The sequence below is a fragment of the Haematobia irritans genome, chromosome 1 (genome assembly GCF_050003625.1).
Source record: "Haematobia irritans isolate KBUSLIRL chromosome 1, ASM5000362v1, whole genome shotgun sequence".
Taxonomy (NCBI): domain Eukaryota; kingdom Metazoa; phylum Arthropoda; class Insecta; order Diptera; family Muscidae; genus Haematobia; species Haematobia irritans.
In genome coordinates, this window is record NC_134397.1 from 39498534 (window position 1) to 39514661 (window position 16128).

The 16128-nt window shown below is 33.8% G+C and overlaps 1 protein-coding gene across 1 annotated transcript; it reads left to right on the top strand.

Moving 5' to 3' along the window:
- Nucleotides 1-1979: 1979 nt before the first annotated feature.
- cry (circadian regulator cryptochrome) lies at nt 1980-13583 on the top strand. Its single transcript, XM_075289881.1, has 5 exons — nt 1980-2273; nt 7068-7411; nt 7487-7603; nt 12351-13153; nt 13219-13583. The coding sequence occupies exons 1-5, from the start codon at nt 2141-2143 to the stop codon at nt 13448-13450; spliced, it is 1629 nt and encodes a 542-aa protein (XP_075145996.1). The 5' UTR covers nt 1980-2140; the 3' UTR covers nt 13451-13583.
- Nucleotides 13584-16128: the final 2545 nt, after the last annotated feature.

The window sequence follows — 16128 nt, forward strand, 5'->3', positions numbered from 1 at the left end:
TTATTTCTATAGAAAATTTTGTCAAAATTTCATTTCTATATTTCTATAGAAAATTTTTTCAAAGTTTTATTTCTACATAAAATTTTGTCAAAATTTTATTTCTATAGAAAATTTTGACAAAATTTTATTTCCATAGAAAATTTTGTCAAAATTTTATTTTTATAGAAAATTTTGTCAGAATGTTATTTCTATAGGAAATTTTGCCAAAATTTTATTTCTACAGAAAAAAAAATCAAAAATTAATCTTCTATGGAGATTTGGTCAAAATTTTATTTCTGTAAATAATTTTGACAAAATTTTATTTCTATAGAAAATTTATGAGGAAGTACCTCTTTGCAAAAAAATTTTATTTCTATAGAAAATTTTGTCAAAGTTTTATTTCTATAGAAAATTTTGTCAAAATTTTTATTCTATAGAAAATTTTGTCAAAATTTTTATTCTATAGAAAATTTTGCCAATATTTTGTTTCTATAGAAAATTTTGTCAAAATTTTATTTCTATAGAAAATTTTGTCAAAATTTTATTTCTATAGAAAATTTTGTCAAAATTTTTTTCTATAGAAAATTTTGTCAAAATTTTATTTCTATAGAAAATTTTGTCAAAATATCCTCATTTCGGTATATGTTAGATTGTATGAATTAGTAGGAAATGGTCTGATGAAGTGTAGTGAAGGCAAGCCAGATAAGAATGACTCTAACAATATATTTGGTGAACTGCTGTTACATATGAATCTTACATATGAATCTTACATATGAATCTTACATATGAATCTTCCCCTTGCCAATTGGAGAGGTATCAATTTGCTTTTCCAAAGTTTAAGCAGAAAATGTCAAGGTTCGTTTCAAAGCCTCCTCACAGCAGATACTTTATGGCCGGCGGTCCACCTTTTATACCCTACACCACATAGTGGTCAGGGTATAAAAACTTTGATCTGCCAAAAATGTGCCTTCAAGAAATATTGATTTTAGACCTCGTAAAATATATACCAATCGACTCAGAATCGTCTCCTGAGTACATCTAGCCCTTGGTGTCCGTCCGTCCATGTACCAATTTATTAACCGACTTCGATGAAATTTGGTAAAGAGTGTTTTTTCGGCACAAGGACGAACGCTATTGAAAAATCGGACCAAATTTAGATATAGCTCCAAAGATCTGGCGTTTATGTTCAGATTGAGATAGAACTACGCTTTATCTCCCAAACCTGAACCAATGATGCCTTACATGATGGTGATGTTTACTAATTCAGTAGGGGTGGTTTAGGGTATGATATAGTCGGCACCGCCCGACATTCTACTTTACTTACTTACTTGTTAATTCTATCTATAAAATTATTAAAGATTTTCGCCTGCAATCTTATGTCCAGGGGAACTCTATACCAATTTTTGTTACATATTCTTCATTCTAACTCATAAATTTAGCTGGTCATAGCCCATTTAGTACACAAATGAAAAACAAATCGAGAGAGAAACCCTAAATCTCAACAAGTGGCAACCAAGAAAACAATGTAACAAAAAACGCCACAATCCATCACATACTGTAACGTGTGGTTAACTCAGTTCGAACAACCCAGGGGCTTGGGGTCGTCTAGTCTGGGGGTGGTGATGGTGTTATAGTGAGAGTGGGTTTTGCAAATCTCACCACGATAATGCATTCTCCATCAACAACAACAAACACAAATGACACTAATAGAAGAGTAATAGCACGCGCTAGCTAAAACAACTACAAATACAAAAACAAAAAATAAAAATAAAAACTCAAACCATTTTCAGCTTTGACGTTTGAACATACAAACCTACACCCATATGTAAGGGGAGGGGGGGTTATAAACACATACACATGTATGCAAAAACAAATAATAACAGCATTGAATGTAGCAAAAAGTTTCCCAAGCATTTCCAGCTAAACTGAGAGTGCATTTGTCAATTGGCTGTACCCGTGTGTGGTCTCGGTCTCGGAATCGGTAAAAATTGAAAATTGAAAAAAATCGTGTATTCTTGTGAATGTATTAAAACGGCATTCAATAACCAATTAACCAATTGTTGACAAAATTTAAAGAAAATTCAATATCAATTGAGAACATTTAAATAATTATACCTGCACGCTTATTGATTCGCTTGCTAATTCATTCTCATTTACTAGAATGCCAGTGAATGTTCTATGGTTCCGTCATGGGCTTCGATTACATGATAATCCAGCTCTTTTGGAAGCCATTTCGGATAAACAATTCGGTGTAAAATTGTTACCGGTTTTTATATTCGACGGCGAAAGTGCGGGTAAGTTCTCACAAGGGTAGTGTATACATACGCTATAACATAGCGTTGCATTTGTGAGTGTGGTGTGTAGCAGGGTTGCCATTTTGTTCCGATCGGACCAAAGTTGGTCCAAAAAATTATTAATTTTTAAATTTGGGCCGATTGTCGGACCAAATGGAATTTGCTTGATTTTGATCCATTTTCGTCAAATCGGCATTTTTTTCAAAATTTTCTATAGAAATAAAATTTTGACAACATTTTCTGTAGAAATAAAATTTTAACAAAATTTTGTACAGAAGTAAACTTTTAAAAAATGTATAAAGATTATGCAAAAATTTTGTGTAGGGAGAAAATTTTGTAAAAATTTTATATAGAAAATTTTGCAATAACTATCTATAGGAATAAAAGTTTGACAAACTATCTATATAAAACTGAAATTTTGACAAAATTTCCTAAAGAAATGAAATTTTGACAAAATTTTCTATAGAAATTAAATTTTGTCAAAATTTTCAACAGAAATAATTTTTTTTTTCAAAATTTTCTATACAAATAGAATTTTGTCAAAATTTTCTATAGAAATAAAATTTTTACGATATTTTCGATAGAAGTAAAATTGTGACAAAATTTTGATAAAATATTCTACAGTATTAATAACATTTTGACAAAATTTTCTATAGAAATTTTGAAAAAATTTTCTATAGAAATTTTGAAAAAATTTTCTATAGAAATAAAATTTTGACAAAATTATATATAGAAATAAAATTTTGCAAAAATTTTCTATAGAATAAAATTTTGACATTTTTTTATAGATAAAAAAACTTTGATAAAATTTTCTATAGAAATAAAATTTTGCAAAAATTTTCTATAGAAATGAATTTTTGCAAAAATTTTCTATAGAGATGAAATTTTGAAAAAATTTTCTTAGAAATAAAATTTTGCGAAAATTTTCTATAGCAATAAAAATTTTGACAAATTTTTCTATAGTCGTAACATTTTGATAAAATTTTCTATGGAAATAAAATTTTGACAAGATTTTCTATAGAAATAAAATTTTGACAAAATTTTCTTTGGAAATAAAATTTTCTATACAAATAAAGTTTTGACAAAATTTTCTGTAGAAATAAAATTTTGACAAAATTTTGTAATGAACTAAAATTTTGCAAAAATGTTCTGTAGAAATAAAAACAAAATTTTCTTTACAAATAAAATTTTGACAAAATTTTCTATAGAAGTAAAATTTTCACAAAATTTTCTATAGAAATAAAATTTTCACAAAATTTTCTATAGAAATAAAATTTTCACAAAAATTTCTATAGAAATAAAATTTTCACAAAAATTTCTATAGAAATAAAATTTTTACAAAATTTTCTATAGAAATAAAAATTTGACAAAATTTCCTATCGAAGTAAAATGTTGGAAAAATGTTAACTTTTAAATGATAGTAATTTAATTTGGGAAAATAGTCCGCTAGTACGAATTTTGGTCCAATTTTGGCAAAATGGTGGTCCAAACTAAAAAGTTATTGTTGCAACGCTGGCGTGTAGTTCTAATACAATGTTGTCAACTTGAGTGAATCTCCAAAGAGAATTGACATTTAAAATGCAATAGAAATGTTTCAGGTTAATTGTGTAAGTTATTACTGCAGGGTGGCTGACACGAAATATGAAATTATAAGCAAACATTTTCATGAAAAAGGGTGTTATTTTGGTATTCAAAGAAAACTGTTTTAAGATAAATAATGGAATGATTATTTCATAAGAAAGTGAAAGTGACACTCAAAAAGGTTTACTTGGATCCTTGATTTTGTCATTCTTTTACGGATTTTGGTATTGATTCCGAGCCAAATACGAGGGTTATTTAAAATAAAATCATTTTTTGGAGGAAGCTACCCAGCTTTTATTCTAGGTTCTATAAATTGATAATAAATTTTGGAAATAAATCTCATTTGCGAATTTTTCATTTTCTGTTTACAATGAAGTAACACAAGTATTGCAGAGCAATTAATTTCGGTTTAAAACTTCAATTTGTAATAGGCACTTCACAAAGTAAAGAACTTTTTTTTCTATAATTAAAAAAATTATATCATGTGCTCACAATAAATGTTACCGTATATTGCAAATAATACGGTAAAATTTATGAAATAATTAATTTAAATGTTATTTCTTTAGTTAAAAATTGTTGTTTTTTTTACATTAACGAAACTTAGCCTTACGTAAAAGATATAACGTGCATATGTAAATATGTACGAAAATATGTAACTAAAATTTAAGTTCATTATATTAGTTTTAATTTTTTTTTAATTTAGGATACGTCCCTCGGTTAAAGTCATATGTCTTTGAAGTAAGGCAAATTTTCCTTAAATTTAAGAAAAACTTTTTGGATTTAATAAAATAATTTTTAAATTAATGGAGATATTGAATATTTACATTAAAAATGAAAAAGCTCCAAATATAAGCCAAGAGCCACCGTGACGCAATGGTTAGCATACCCGCTTTATACACAAAGTGTCCTGGGATCACGCACTCGAGCCAAAAACAATCTACCAAAATTTGGAGAAAATTTTATCAAACAAAAAATCCATAGAAAATTTTGAAAATTTTTATTTCTATAGAAAATTTTGTCAAAATTTTATTTCTATAGAAAATTTTGTCACAATTTTATTTCTATAGAAAATTTTGTCAAAAAATTTTTTTTTTTTTTTCTATAGAAAAGTTTGTTAAAATGTTATTTCTATAGACAATTTTTTCAAAATTTTATTTCTATAGAAAATTTTGTGAAAATTTTATATCTATGGAAAATTTTGTCAAAATTTTATTTCTGTAGAAATTAAAATTTTCTATAGAAATAAAATTTTCACTAAATTTTATTTCTATAGAAAATTTAGTCAAAATTTTATATCTATAGAAAATTTTGTCAAAATTTTATTTCTATAGCAAATGTTGTCAAAATTGTATTTCTGTAGAAAATTTTGTAGAATTTTATTTTTATAGAAAATTTTGTCACATTTTATTTCCATAGAAAATTTTGTCAAAATTTTATTTCTAAGAAAATTTTCTCAAAAAATTTTTTCTATAGAAAATTGTGTCAAAATTTTATTTCTAAGAAAATTTGGTCAAAATTTCATTTCTATGGAAAATTTTGTCAAAATTTTATTTCTATAGAAAATTTTGTCAAAAGTTTGCTTCTATAGAAAATTTTGTCAAAATTTTATTTCTACAGAAAATGTTGTCAAAATTTTATTTCTATAGAAAATTTTGTCAAAATTTTATTCCTAGATAAATTTTTTTTCAAATTTTCATATCTATAGAAAATTTTGTCAAAATTTTATTTCTATAGAATATTTTGTCAAAATTTTATTTCTATAGAAAACTTTGTCAAAATTTTATTTCTATAGAAAATTTTGTCATATTTTTTTTCTATAGACAATTTTGTCAAAATTTTATTTCTATAGAAAATTTTGTCAAAATTTTATTTCTATAGAAAATTTTGTCAAAATTTTATTTCTATAGACAATTTTGTCAACATTTTATATCTATAGACAATTTTGTCAACATTTTATATCTATTGACAATTTTGTTAAACTTTTATTTCTATAGAAAATATTGTCACAATTTTATTTCTATAGAAAATTTTGTCAAAATTTTATTTCTATAGCAAATGTTGTCAAAATTGTATTTCTGTAGAAAATTTTGTCACAATTTTTTTCTATAGAAAATTTTGTAGAATTTTATTTTTATAGAAAATTTTGTCACATTTTATTTCTATAGAAAATTGTGTCAAAATTTTATTTCTATAGAAAATTTTGTCACAATTTTATTTCTATAGAAAATTTGTAAAATTTTATTTTTATAGAAAATTTTGTCAAAATTTTATTCCTATAGAAAATTTTGTCAAAATTTTATTTCTAAAGAAAATTTTGTTCCTATTTCTATAGAAAATTTTGTCCAAATTTTATTTCTAAGAAAATTTTCTCAAAAAATTTTTTCTATAGAAAATTTTGTCACAATTTTATTTCAATAGAAAATTTTGTCAAATTTTTTTCTTCTGTAGAAAATTTTGTCAAAATTTTATTTCTATATAAAATTTTTTCAAATTTTTATTTCTATAGAAAATTTTGTCAAAATTTTATTTCTATAGACAATTTTGTCAACATTTTATTTCTATAGACAATTTTGTTAAACTTTTATTTCTATAGAAAATATTGTCAAAATTTTATTTCTATAGAAAATGTTGTCAAAATTGTATTTCTATAGAAAATTTTGTCACAATTTTATTTCTATAGAAAATTTTGTAGAATTTTATTTTTTAGAAAATTTTGTCACATTTTATTTCTATAGAAAATTTTGTCAAAATTTTATTTCTATAGAATATTTTGTCAAAATTTTATTTCTATAGAAAACTTTGTCAAAATTTTATTTCTATAGAAAATTTTGTCATAATTTTATTTCTATAGACAATTTTGTCAAAATTTTATTTCTATAGAAAATTTTGTAAAATTTTATTTCTATAGAAAATTTTGTCACAATTTTATTTCTATAGAAAATTTTGTAAAATTTTATTTAAAAAAAAATGTCAAAATTTTATTTCTATAGAAAATTTTGTCAAAATTTTATTTCTAAGAAAATTTTGTCGCCTAAATTTTCTTAGCATTTGGGAGTTGTCCACTTACGAGAGATTAATTTTTATGTGTTAATATAGCAAAAGTCTCATGAAAATTGACAACTTTTGAGAGTTGTCCGTTTTTCAGAGTGTCAGAAGTATGAGAGGTTTCACTGTACTTTATAACGAAGGGGAATTTCGATTATCTACTTACAGGTACAAAATGTGTCGGCTACAATCGTTTCAAATTTCTTCTGGACTCTCTTAAAGATCTTGATGATCAATTTCGTGCCATTAGTGGCGGCAATGGCCGTCTATACATATTCCAAGGAAAACCAGTACAAATATTTAAAAAACTTCATCAGAACTATAACATAAGTAAGCTTTGCTTCGAACAAGATTGTGAACCAATATGGACACAGAGAGATGATGCAGTGAAAAATCTATGCCATGAATTGGATATAATGGCTATAGAAAAAATCTCACATACTCTATGGGATCCACAACATGTCATCGATACTAATGGTGGTATACCGCCATTGACCTATCAAATGTTTTTGGTAAATACAATTTGGGTCTCTATCAAACAAAGCTTAATTGAAATTTTATTTGCGATATTTCTTTATTTTGTATAGCATACTGTTCAAGTTATAGGTCTACCACCAAGGCCAGCTTTGGATCCCGATTGGAATGGTGTGGAATTTTTGATGATTAATGATTTAGTCATGGACGAGATAAAGGGATTTAAAGAGGTAAGAAGAATTATTTACTATGGATACATGCCATGAGGGCAGAACAGAGTATTGGAATGTCTTTCCGGCGCCACTTAGTATTCTGAAATGTCACCAGGATCACACACGGTTTTATTGCTGTCAGAATTTCTGAAATTGAATCCAAGACCCAATGCACGCCAGAGCCTAATGACAACTTCGTTTCTAATAAAAAGTGCAAACTTTTCTAAATTAATTGAATACATACTAAAATCGAAAAAAATAGTATCGATATTTGATCGAAAACGTATGGCACTGAATTGATAGAAACGCTTCGTAACGTTAGTGCAATCCACCTAGCTCGCGAAATATTGTCAAGCTACCATACGTTGTTGACTATCTACTTGTAACCGAGCATTACTCATAAATAATTAGAACCCCGACAGATATTGTAACTCTGCGTCATGCGCTATATTAGTCCCTGCGGGTTTGTGCGTCTGCGTCACGGATAATCTGATGGTACGTTAAGTCAGTTTGGTTGCCGAAGTATAGGCTCCATGTAACTGAGAACTTTCACCATTCCTTTGATCTTTCCAAAAAGAGGTATACATTTCTATCCTTGAAAGATGTAAATGTACAATATTTTATGGAATCCAATCGGAGCTATCATCCCACTAAGGAATAGAATTTGGAAACGTTCCCACAAGGTTAGGAAACTCTCTCTTTCATTATATGACATTAAGTACCATGGCTACAGACAAGATGCGAGGGGATATTGGATTGCTCAATTCATCTATACTCGAGTGCCTGGCTTCAACATCGGGATCAATCTACTCAAGTAACTTGGATTCATTGAAAGCCTTGCGAAATCCTCTAGCCAATCTTCATCGACTCCATTCAGGAGAGTACCTGACCACTCTCCTGAATGGATGCGATGAACAATAGATTAATCTCCAAGCGCTTTTATATCAAATCTCGGGGTTATAGCCTTAGAGGCTTTGAAACTTAGTGACTGTGGATATCAATTCCAATTTATTCTTCTCGAAATACCCAAGGATTAGTACTCCTCGTACGCTTTTTTAGATCACTTATTTCTGCATTGCCCCAATTGGCTAGTGTCTTGTAATACTGAATCCATTCAGGAAAATAGTCAGGTGTTCAACTAAAGGTAAACCTCCAATCGCATCAATATCTCGGGCTTAGAGCCTTAGAGGCTTTTGATGTTTTAATGACATCAATAATCTCGAGACCCTGGGTGTCAATCCATCGTTCTCGTAATGATCAAGAAGTAGTCGCTGAAAAACCTCCTACTCCCCGTACGCCTCTTCAGATCACTGATTTCTATGTGGTCAAAATTGACTGTCGTCCTGTAATGCCAAATACATTCAGGAGGGTGGTCTATTGTTCAACTAAGGGTAAACCTCCAATCGAATCAATATCAACTCTCGGGGTTAGAATCATAGAGGCTTTGGAGTAGGACCTTAAGTATCATGGCTACTACAAGAGGGGCGATATTCGATTGTACGATTCATCTATTCTCGAGTGCTTGGCTTCAACATCGAAATCAATCTACTCCAATTCAATCCTCTACCCTATCTTCATCAAATCCATTCAGGAGAGTGGTCAGGTTTTCAACTACAGATTAATCTCCAAATGCTTCAATATCAACTCTTCGGGTTAGATCCTAAGAGGCTTTCGATGTCTTAATGACATCAATATATCGGGACCCTGGGTATCAATGCCAATCTATGCTTCTTCGTAATGCCCAAGGAGTGGTCGCTCAAACGCCTCTTCAGATCACTTATTTCTACGTCGCCAAAATTGACTGGCGTCTTGTAATGCCAAATACATTCAGGAGAGTGGTCAAGAATTCAACTAAAGATAAACCTCCAATCGCATCAACTTTGGGGGTTAGAGACTTAGAGGCTTCGGTTGTCTTAATGATATCAATAACCTCCGGCAGCTGGGTATCTATACCAATCCATCATTCTCGTAATACTCAAAGAGTAGTTGCTGAAAAGGCTCGTACTCCTCGTACGCCTCTTAAGATCACTTATTTCTACGTTGCCAAAATTGGCTGGTGTCTTCTAATAGCGAGTCCATTCAGAATAGTGGTTAAGTGTTTAACGATAGGTTAATCTCCAAGAACTTCTATATCATCTTTCGGGGTTAGAGACTTAGAGGCTTTGGCTGTCCTAATGGCATCAATAACATCGGGACCCTTGGTATCAATGCCAATATATGCTTCTCGCAATTCCCAAGGAGTGGTCGCTGAAATGCATCGTCTGCCTCTTCAGATCATTAATTTCTACGTAGTGATCACGTGTTCAAATAAAGGTAAAGCTCCAATCGCATCAATATCAACTTTGGGGGTTAGAGACTTATGTTAGATGCTTTGGTTGTCTTAATGATATCAATAACCTCCGGCCCCTGGGTATCTATACCAATCCATCATTCTCGTAATACTCAAAGAGTAGTTGCTGAAAAGCCTCGTACTCCTCGTACGCCTCTTAAGATCACTTATTTCTACGTTGCCAAAATTGGCTGGTGTCTTCTAATAGCGAGTCCACTCAGAATAGTCGTCAAGTGTTTAACGATAGGTTAATCTCCAAGAGCTTCTATATCTTCTCTCGGGGTTAGAGACTTAGAGGCTTTGGCATCAATATCTTCGGGACCCTGGGTATCAATTCCAAACTATCCTTGTCCTAATACCCAAGGAGTGGTCGCTCAAACCCCTCTAACACCTCTTTAGATCACTTATTTCTACAATGCTAAAATTGACTGGCGTCTTGTAATGCCAAATACATTCAGGAGAGTGGTCAAGAATTCAACAAACGATAAACCTCCAATAGTATGAACACCAACTCTCGGGGTTAGAGCCTTAGTGGTATCAATAACCTCCGGATCGTGGGATCAATACCTATCCATCCTTCTCGTAATGCTCAAGGAGTAGTCGCTGAAAAGCCACGTGTTCCTCATGCACCTCTAAAGAACACATATTTCTACGATGCCAAAATGAACTGACGTCTTGAAATAGCGAATACATTCAGAATAATGGTCAAGTGTTTAACGAAAGGGATATCTGTAAATACTTCAATATCCACTCTTGGCGAGCCTTAGAGGCTTTAGCTGTCTCAGGACCCTGGGTATCAATACCAATCCATTCTTCTCGTAATGCTCAAGGAGTAGTCGTTGAAAAGCCTCGTACACCACTAAAGATCAATTATTTCGACGATGCCAAAATTAAGTGACGTCTTGTAATATCGAATCCATTCAGAATAGTGGTCAAGTGTTTAACAATAGGTTAATCTTCAAGCACTTCAATATGAACTCTCGGGGTTAGAGCCTAGTGGCTGGGTATAAATGCCAATCCGTCATTTTCGTAATCCCCAAGGAGTAGTCGCTGAAAAGCTTCGTACGCCTCTTAAGATCATTTAAGTTAATCTCCAAGCGCTTCAATATCAACTCTCGGGATCAGCGCCTTGAAGTCTTTGGCTTTGTAATGACATCGATAACCTCGGAAACCTGGGTATCAAAGCCAATCCGTCATTCTCGTATACCCAAGGAGTATTTGCTGAAAAATCTCGCACTCCTCGTACGCTTCAGGTGTTCTAACCACATATTTGGCTTGCGTTCTTTGAATCCTTATTAGTCACTTAATCTAGATCCCTAATTTTGAAACCACGCTCATCTGGGATCTTTGATGTCACCCTGCGGAAGTAAAGTCTCTCTTGTATGTATTCAAGCAGCGAGTGTAATTGCTGCCGAATAAGTGTCTGACGTACTGCTAGAACAAATCGTAATTCCAGCCGTCGCAGTAAGAATCGTGGAGCCATGGACTTCTTCTGCCGCGGCCTAAGCTGTGGTCATTATCCAAGAGCGAATGCCAAAATTCGAGGTGGACATTAAATTATTCTAGCATCTACGGTTAATAACCGCTTAACAGCCGGTATACTCGGTAACTCTCCGGTATGTACAGCCGGCAAATCCTCCGGGGTGATCGAGGATAAATTTGAGATATAGGATTAGGAGGTCTGAACTCAAACAAATAAAGAGTTGCTATGTAACTCTATTCAAAAGACCAGACGAAGTAAAGAAAGTGTCGGGCGACCTAATACAGCAACCGTAATTTCGGTGGTCGCATCCTTGTTCTTTGTAAGAATCATGGTGTTAACACATTGTTCTGCCAGAGCTTTAACCCTGTGCTCATTACTCAGGAGCGAATGTCATAATTGGTGGTGGATAGTCTAAAGTTTGCTAGAACCAATCGGCTATCAACGTACGTGAGCCTCGATTTTTATACTCTATCGGGATTAAAGATGATGAAAACTGGGGGTTGGTCAATGGTAAGAATCATAAGGAGTTGATGTAATTTAACCGACCATTTAGCTTTAGAAATGTCTGAAGAACTGCTACAGTTAGCCACACTAAAATTGGAAAACGTGGAATTGTCTATTTCCACTCGCACGTAGTCATAAACCTGAAACGAATGTCATAAGTCGTGTTGATCATTAAAATCGACGTTGACGTCCTATCCGTTTAAAGGTAAAGAGTGTACCTCTCTGTACTAACAGGCCCGGACGTAGTTGCTAAGATCAGATGTGAGGTAGAATGCTGCGGGGGAAATTCGGATGCATCGTAATTCGACGACCTCCGTTGCATATGTCTGTAAAATAAAAAGCCAGGCCTGGACACCCATTCTGGGTCTTTTTTTCGAAAAAATATGAACCAAAATTCTTTATTTAATCCCCAATATCCATAATTAGTGTAACCTCTATATCTATTGCAGTTCCCTACTACCGATCAATTCAATATTTTTCCGGAGAAATTCAGCTATCTGGCTAAAACCAAATGGATTGGTGGAGAAACTCAAGCTCTATTGCATTTACGTGAACGTCTTAGCGTCGAAGAGAATGCCTTTCGTTGCGGTCGTTATCTACCAAATCAGGCTACTCCAAACATTCTCGAATCTCCCAAATCGATGAGTGCCCATTTGCGATTCGGTTGTTTGTCCGTAAGAAAATTCTATTGGGATGTTCATGATCTCTTCAGAACTGTTCAATTGCAAGCCGAAGGTTTTGGTATGCAAATGTTGGGTGGAGCCCACATCACTGGACAATTAATATGGCGCGAATATTTCTACACAATGTCTGTTAATAATCCCTATTATGATCGCATGGAAGGTAATGCCATATGTTTGACTATACCATGGGCCCCCACCAATGTGGAACAATTGAATCATTGGACTGAAGGGACAACTGGATTTCCTTTGGTAGATGCTGCCATGCGTCAGTTATTAGCTGAGGGTTGGCTTCATCACACTCTTCGCAATACGGTGGCCACTTTTCTAACCCGTGGAGGTCTTTGGCAGAATTGGGAACACGGTCTGAGATATTTTCTTAAACATCTCCTGGATGCCGATTGGTCCGTTTGTGCTGGCAATTGGATGTGGGTTAGTTCTTCGGCTTTTGAACGTTTACTTGATTCAACTTTGGTTACATGCCCAGTGGCTTTGGCTAAGCGTTTGGATCCACTGGGTCATTATGTCAAACAATACGTACCGGAATTAAGTAAAGTTCCTCAATGTTATATGTGAGTATGTGGGAAGATGTCCGGGGTAGCGAGAAAAATATACTTACTTATGTTTCTATTTTCAGACATGAACCCTGGCGTATGCCTATGGAAGAACAGGATAAAGCAGAATGCATTATTGGAGTTCATTATCCACAACCAATGATTGATTTAGCCTTGGCCACGGAGCGTAATATGAAGGCAATGCGTGATTTGCGTATGTCTTTAACATCTGCTGAAGCTCCTGATAAAACTCCACCGCATTGTCGGCCATCCAATGAGGAGGAAGTACGTCATTTCTTTTGGATGGCTGATTAAATGAGGCCTGACGGATAATTTTTGCTTAAATTTTTTTATATACATGTGCCTAGAAGTATACTTTAAAAGATATTTATTTACATATTTAGATAATTGTTGTCACCTTGTTATATAAATGTAAATGCCTACAAAACACCCTGTGTCTTATTCACCAATAATTGTAAAATGAGCAATAATCAGCTTTTTGGGCCTACAGTTATCATATGACAGTTCCCACATTGAGGCCTTAAACCTAGAGTTCCCATTCTGATACCATGGGCTCGACGTTTATACAGAGATCTTCAGGCCTGAAGTTTTCACACAAAGACTTTCGACTCTAGGGTTCTCATAGTGAGACCTTCGGGCCTACATTTCACATACAGAGAATTTTAGGCACTCAGTGCCCATTGTGAGATATTTAAATATTCATTTACCGTACTGAAATATGCCGACTTTGATTTCCAATATTGAGATCTTGGTACCTTCTGTTTCCATATTGAAAACTTCCGTTTTATCCTACAAGTCCATCCTACAAATCTCATACTGAGACCATCCAATACTGAAATCTTCTGGCCTACAGTTTTCATACCGAGGATTTCAGGCGTATAGTTCTCATGTTAAGACCTTCGAACCCACAGTTCTTATAGTAAGACCAACAAGCCTTACTGAAATTCTCGGGCCTACAGTTCGAGAGACATACGGATCTATACTGAGACATAGATGGCTTACAGTTCCCATATTGATTTTCATACCTACAGTTTACATACTGAAACTTTCGGTCCTACATACTTCATACAAAAATATTCGAGCCCATAGTTCCCATGCTTAGAAAATCAGTCCAAAATCTCCCATACTTAGACTTCGGACCTACAGTTCCCTGGCTTATTATGAAACTTTTTTGATTACAGTATCCCATACCTAAAGTATCGGGACAATAGTTCCCGTAGAGATACCTTTTGGCCTTCATTTCCACAGTGAGACCATGGCGTCTAGAATTTCCAAACACAAGCCTTCAGCCCTACATTTCTCGTACTAACACCTACAGTTCAAATGGTGAGACCTTCGCGCCTTCAGTTCCCTTGTTGGACTTTTTATGCCCACAGTTCCCATACAGAGGCCTTCGGTCTTGCTATGTGAACTATAAGCATAGCAAGACCTTCAGGCCCAGAGTTAAAATACTGCGACCTTCGGTCCTTAGTTATCATAGTTCGCAAATCAAGCCAACAATAGCAATATTGAGACGTTCTGGAGTACAGTTCCCATGCAGAAACTTTCAGAACTACAGTTCCCACCGTGAAACCACCAAGCCTACAATTCCATGGTAAGACCTTCAATCTTACAGATCCCATAACGGGATCATCGGCCCGATGGTTCTTATACTGTAGGACTCAGGCCTACAATTTCCATACAGAGACCTTCTGACCTACAGTTTCCATAGTAAGTTTATCGGCCTTAGAACTTCAGGCCTACAATTTCCATACAAATACCATCGCCCTTACAATTCTCATAGTGACATATTCAGTTTGCATAATGAGGCATTCATGGACGTATTTCCCATTCCTTCTTCATTTCCCATACCGAGATATGCGGGTCTACAGCTTTCATATTGAGATCTTCGTGCCTGTTCCCTCCAAATTGGGGCCTTCGCACCTATGCGTCCCATTCCACGGACTTACATTTCTCATACCGACACTTTCGACCCCACTAAACCCATTCGAAGGTCCTTGAGACCTTCGAGCAGCTCATCCACTGAAACCTTGAATCCTACAGGTCCTATATTGAGACTATCAGTCCTTCATATACCATACTGAGACCTTCAGCGCTACGTATTCCATACAAAGACCTTCAGGGCTACAATTCTAATAGTGAAACCTTCAAGCATAAATTTCCTATACATACGGAGGGCTTCATGTCTACATTTAGAACTTTAACTCCCTCTGAGACTTTAAGGAGAACAGTTCCTTTGAGCCAGTGAGACCTTGGTGCCTAGAGTTCCCATACAGAGACCTTCGTTCCTAGAGTTTCCATGCAGATATCTTCAGGCCTACAGTTCCCATATTGAAACCGTCAGGCCGTCTTTCATTGTGAGACATTTGTGTCTGCAATTTCCATGCTGAGAACAAAGGCCCGACGATTCTTATACTGAGCACTTCAAGCTTACAGTTCACATACAGATACCTTCAGCCCTAAAGTACCAATACTAACACCAACGATTCCCATACCCACAGACTCAACAGTTAGAAAATCAGACCAAAAATTCCCATACTGAGACTTTCATGCTTACCGTCTCTCACTTTTTGTGCGCTCTGGCCTACACTTCACATACTGAGACTCTCAGAACAACAGTGAAACCTTAATGCCTGCAGTTCCCATACTAAGACATTCAGGACTAGAGCACTTCATGCTTGCACTTCCTTTGTTAAGATCCTCAAGCTTGCAGTTCCCATACAGATATCTTCGGCCTTACAGTTCCCATACTAACACCAAACACAATTCGTGCCTAAAGTTCCCAGGGATAGAATCTCAGACTTACAGTTCCCAATGTGAGACCTTCTTGCCTACAATTCCCATACAGACACTTTCTTGTCTACAATTCCCACAGCGAAACCACCATGTCCACATTTCCCACAGTGAGACTTTCATGCCTTCAGTTCCATACCATCGACCCGACAGTTCTTACACTGAGAACTTCAGGCGTA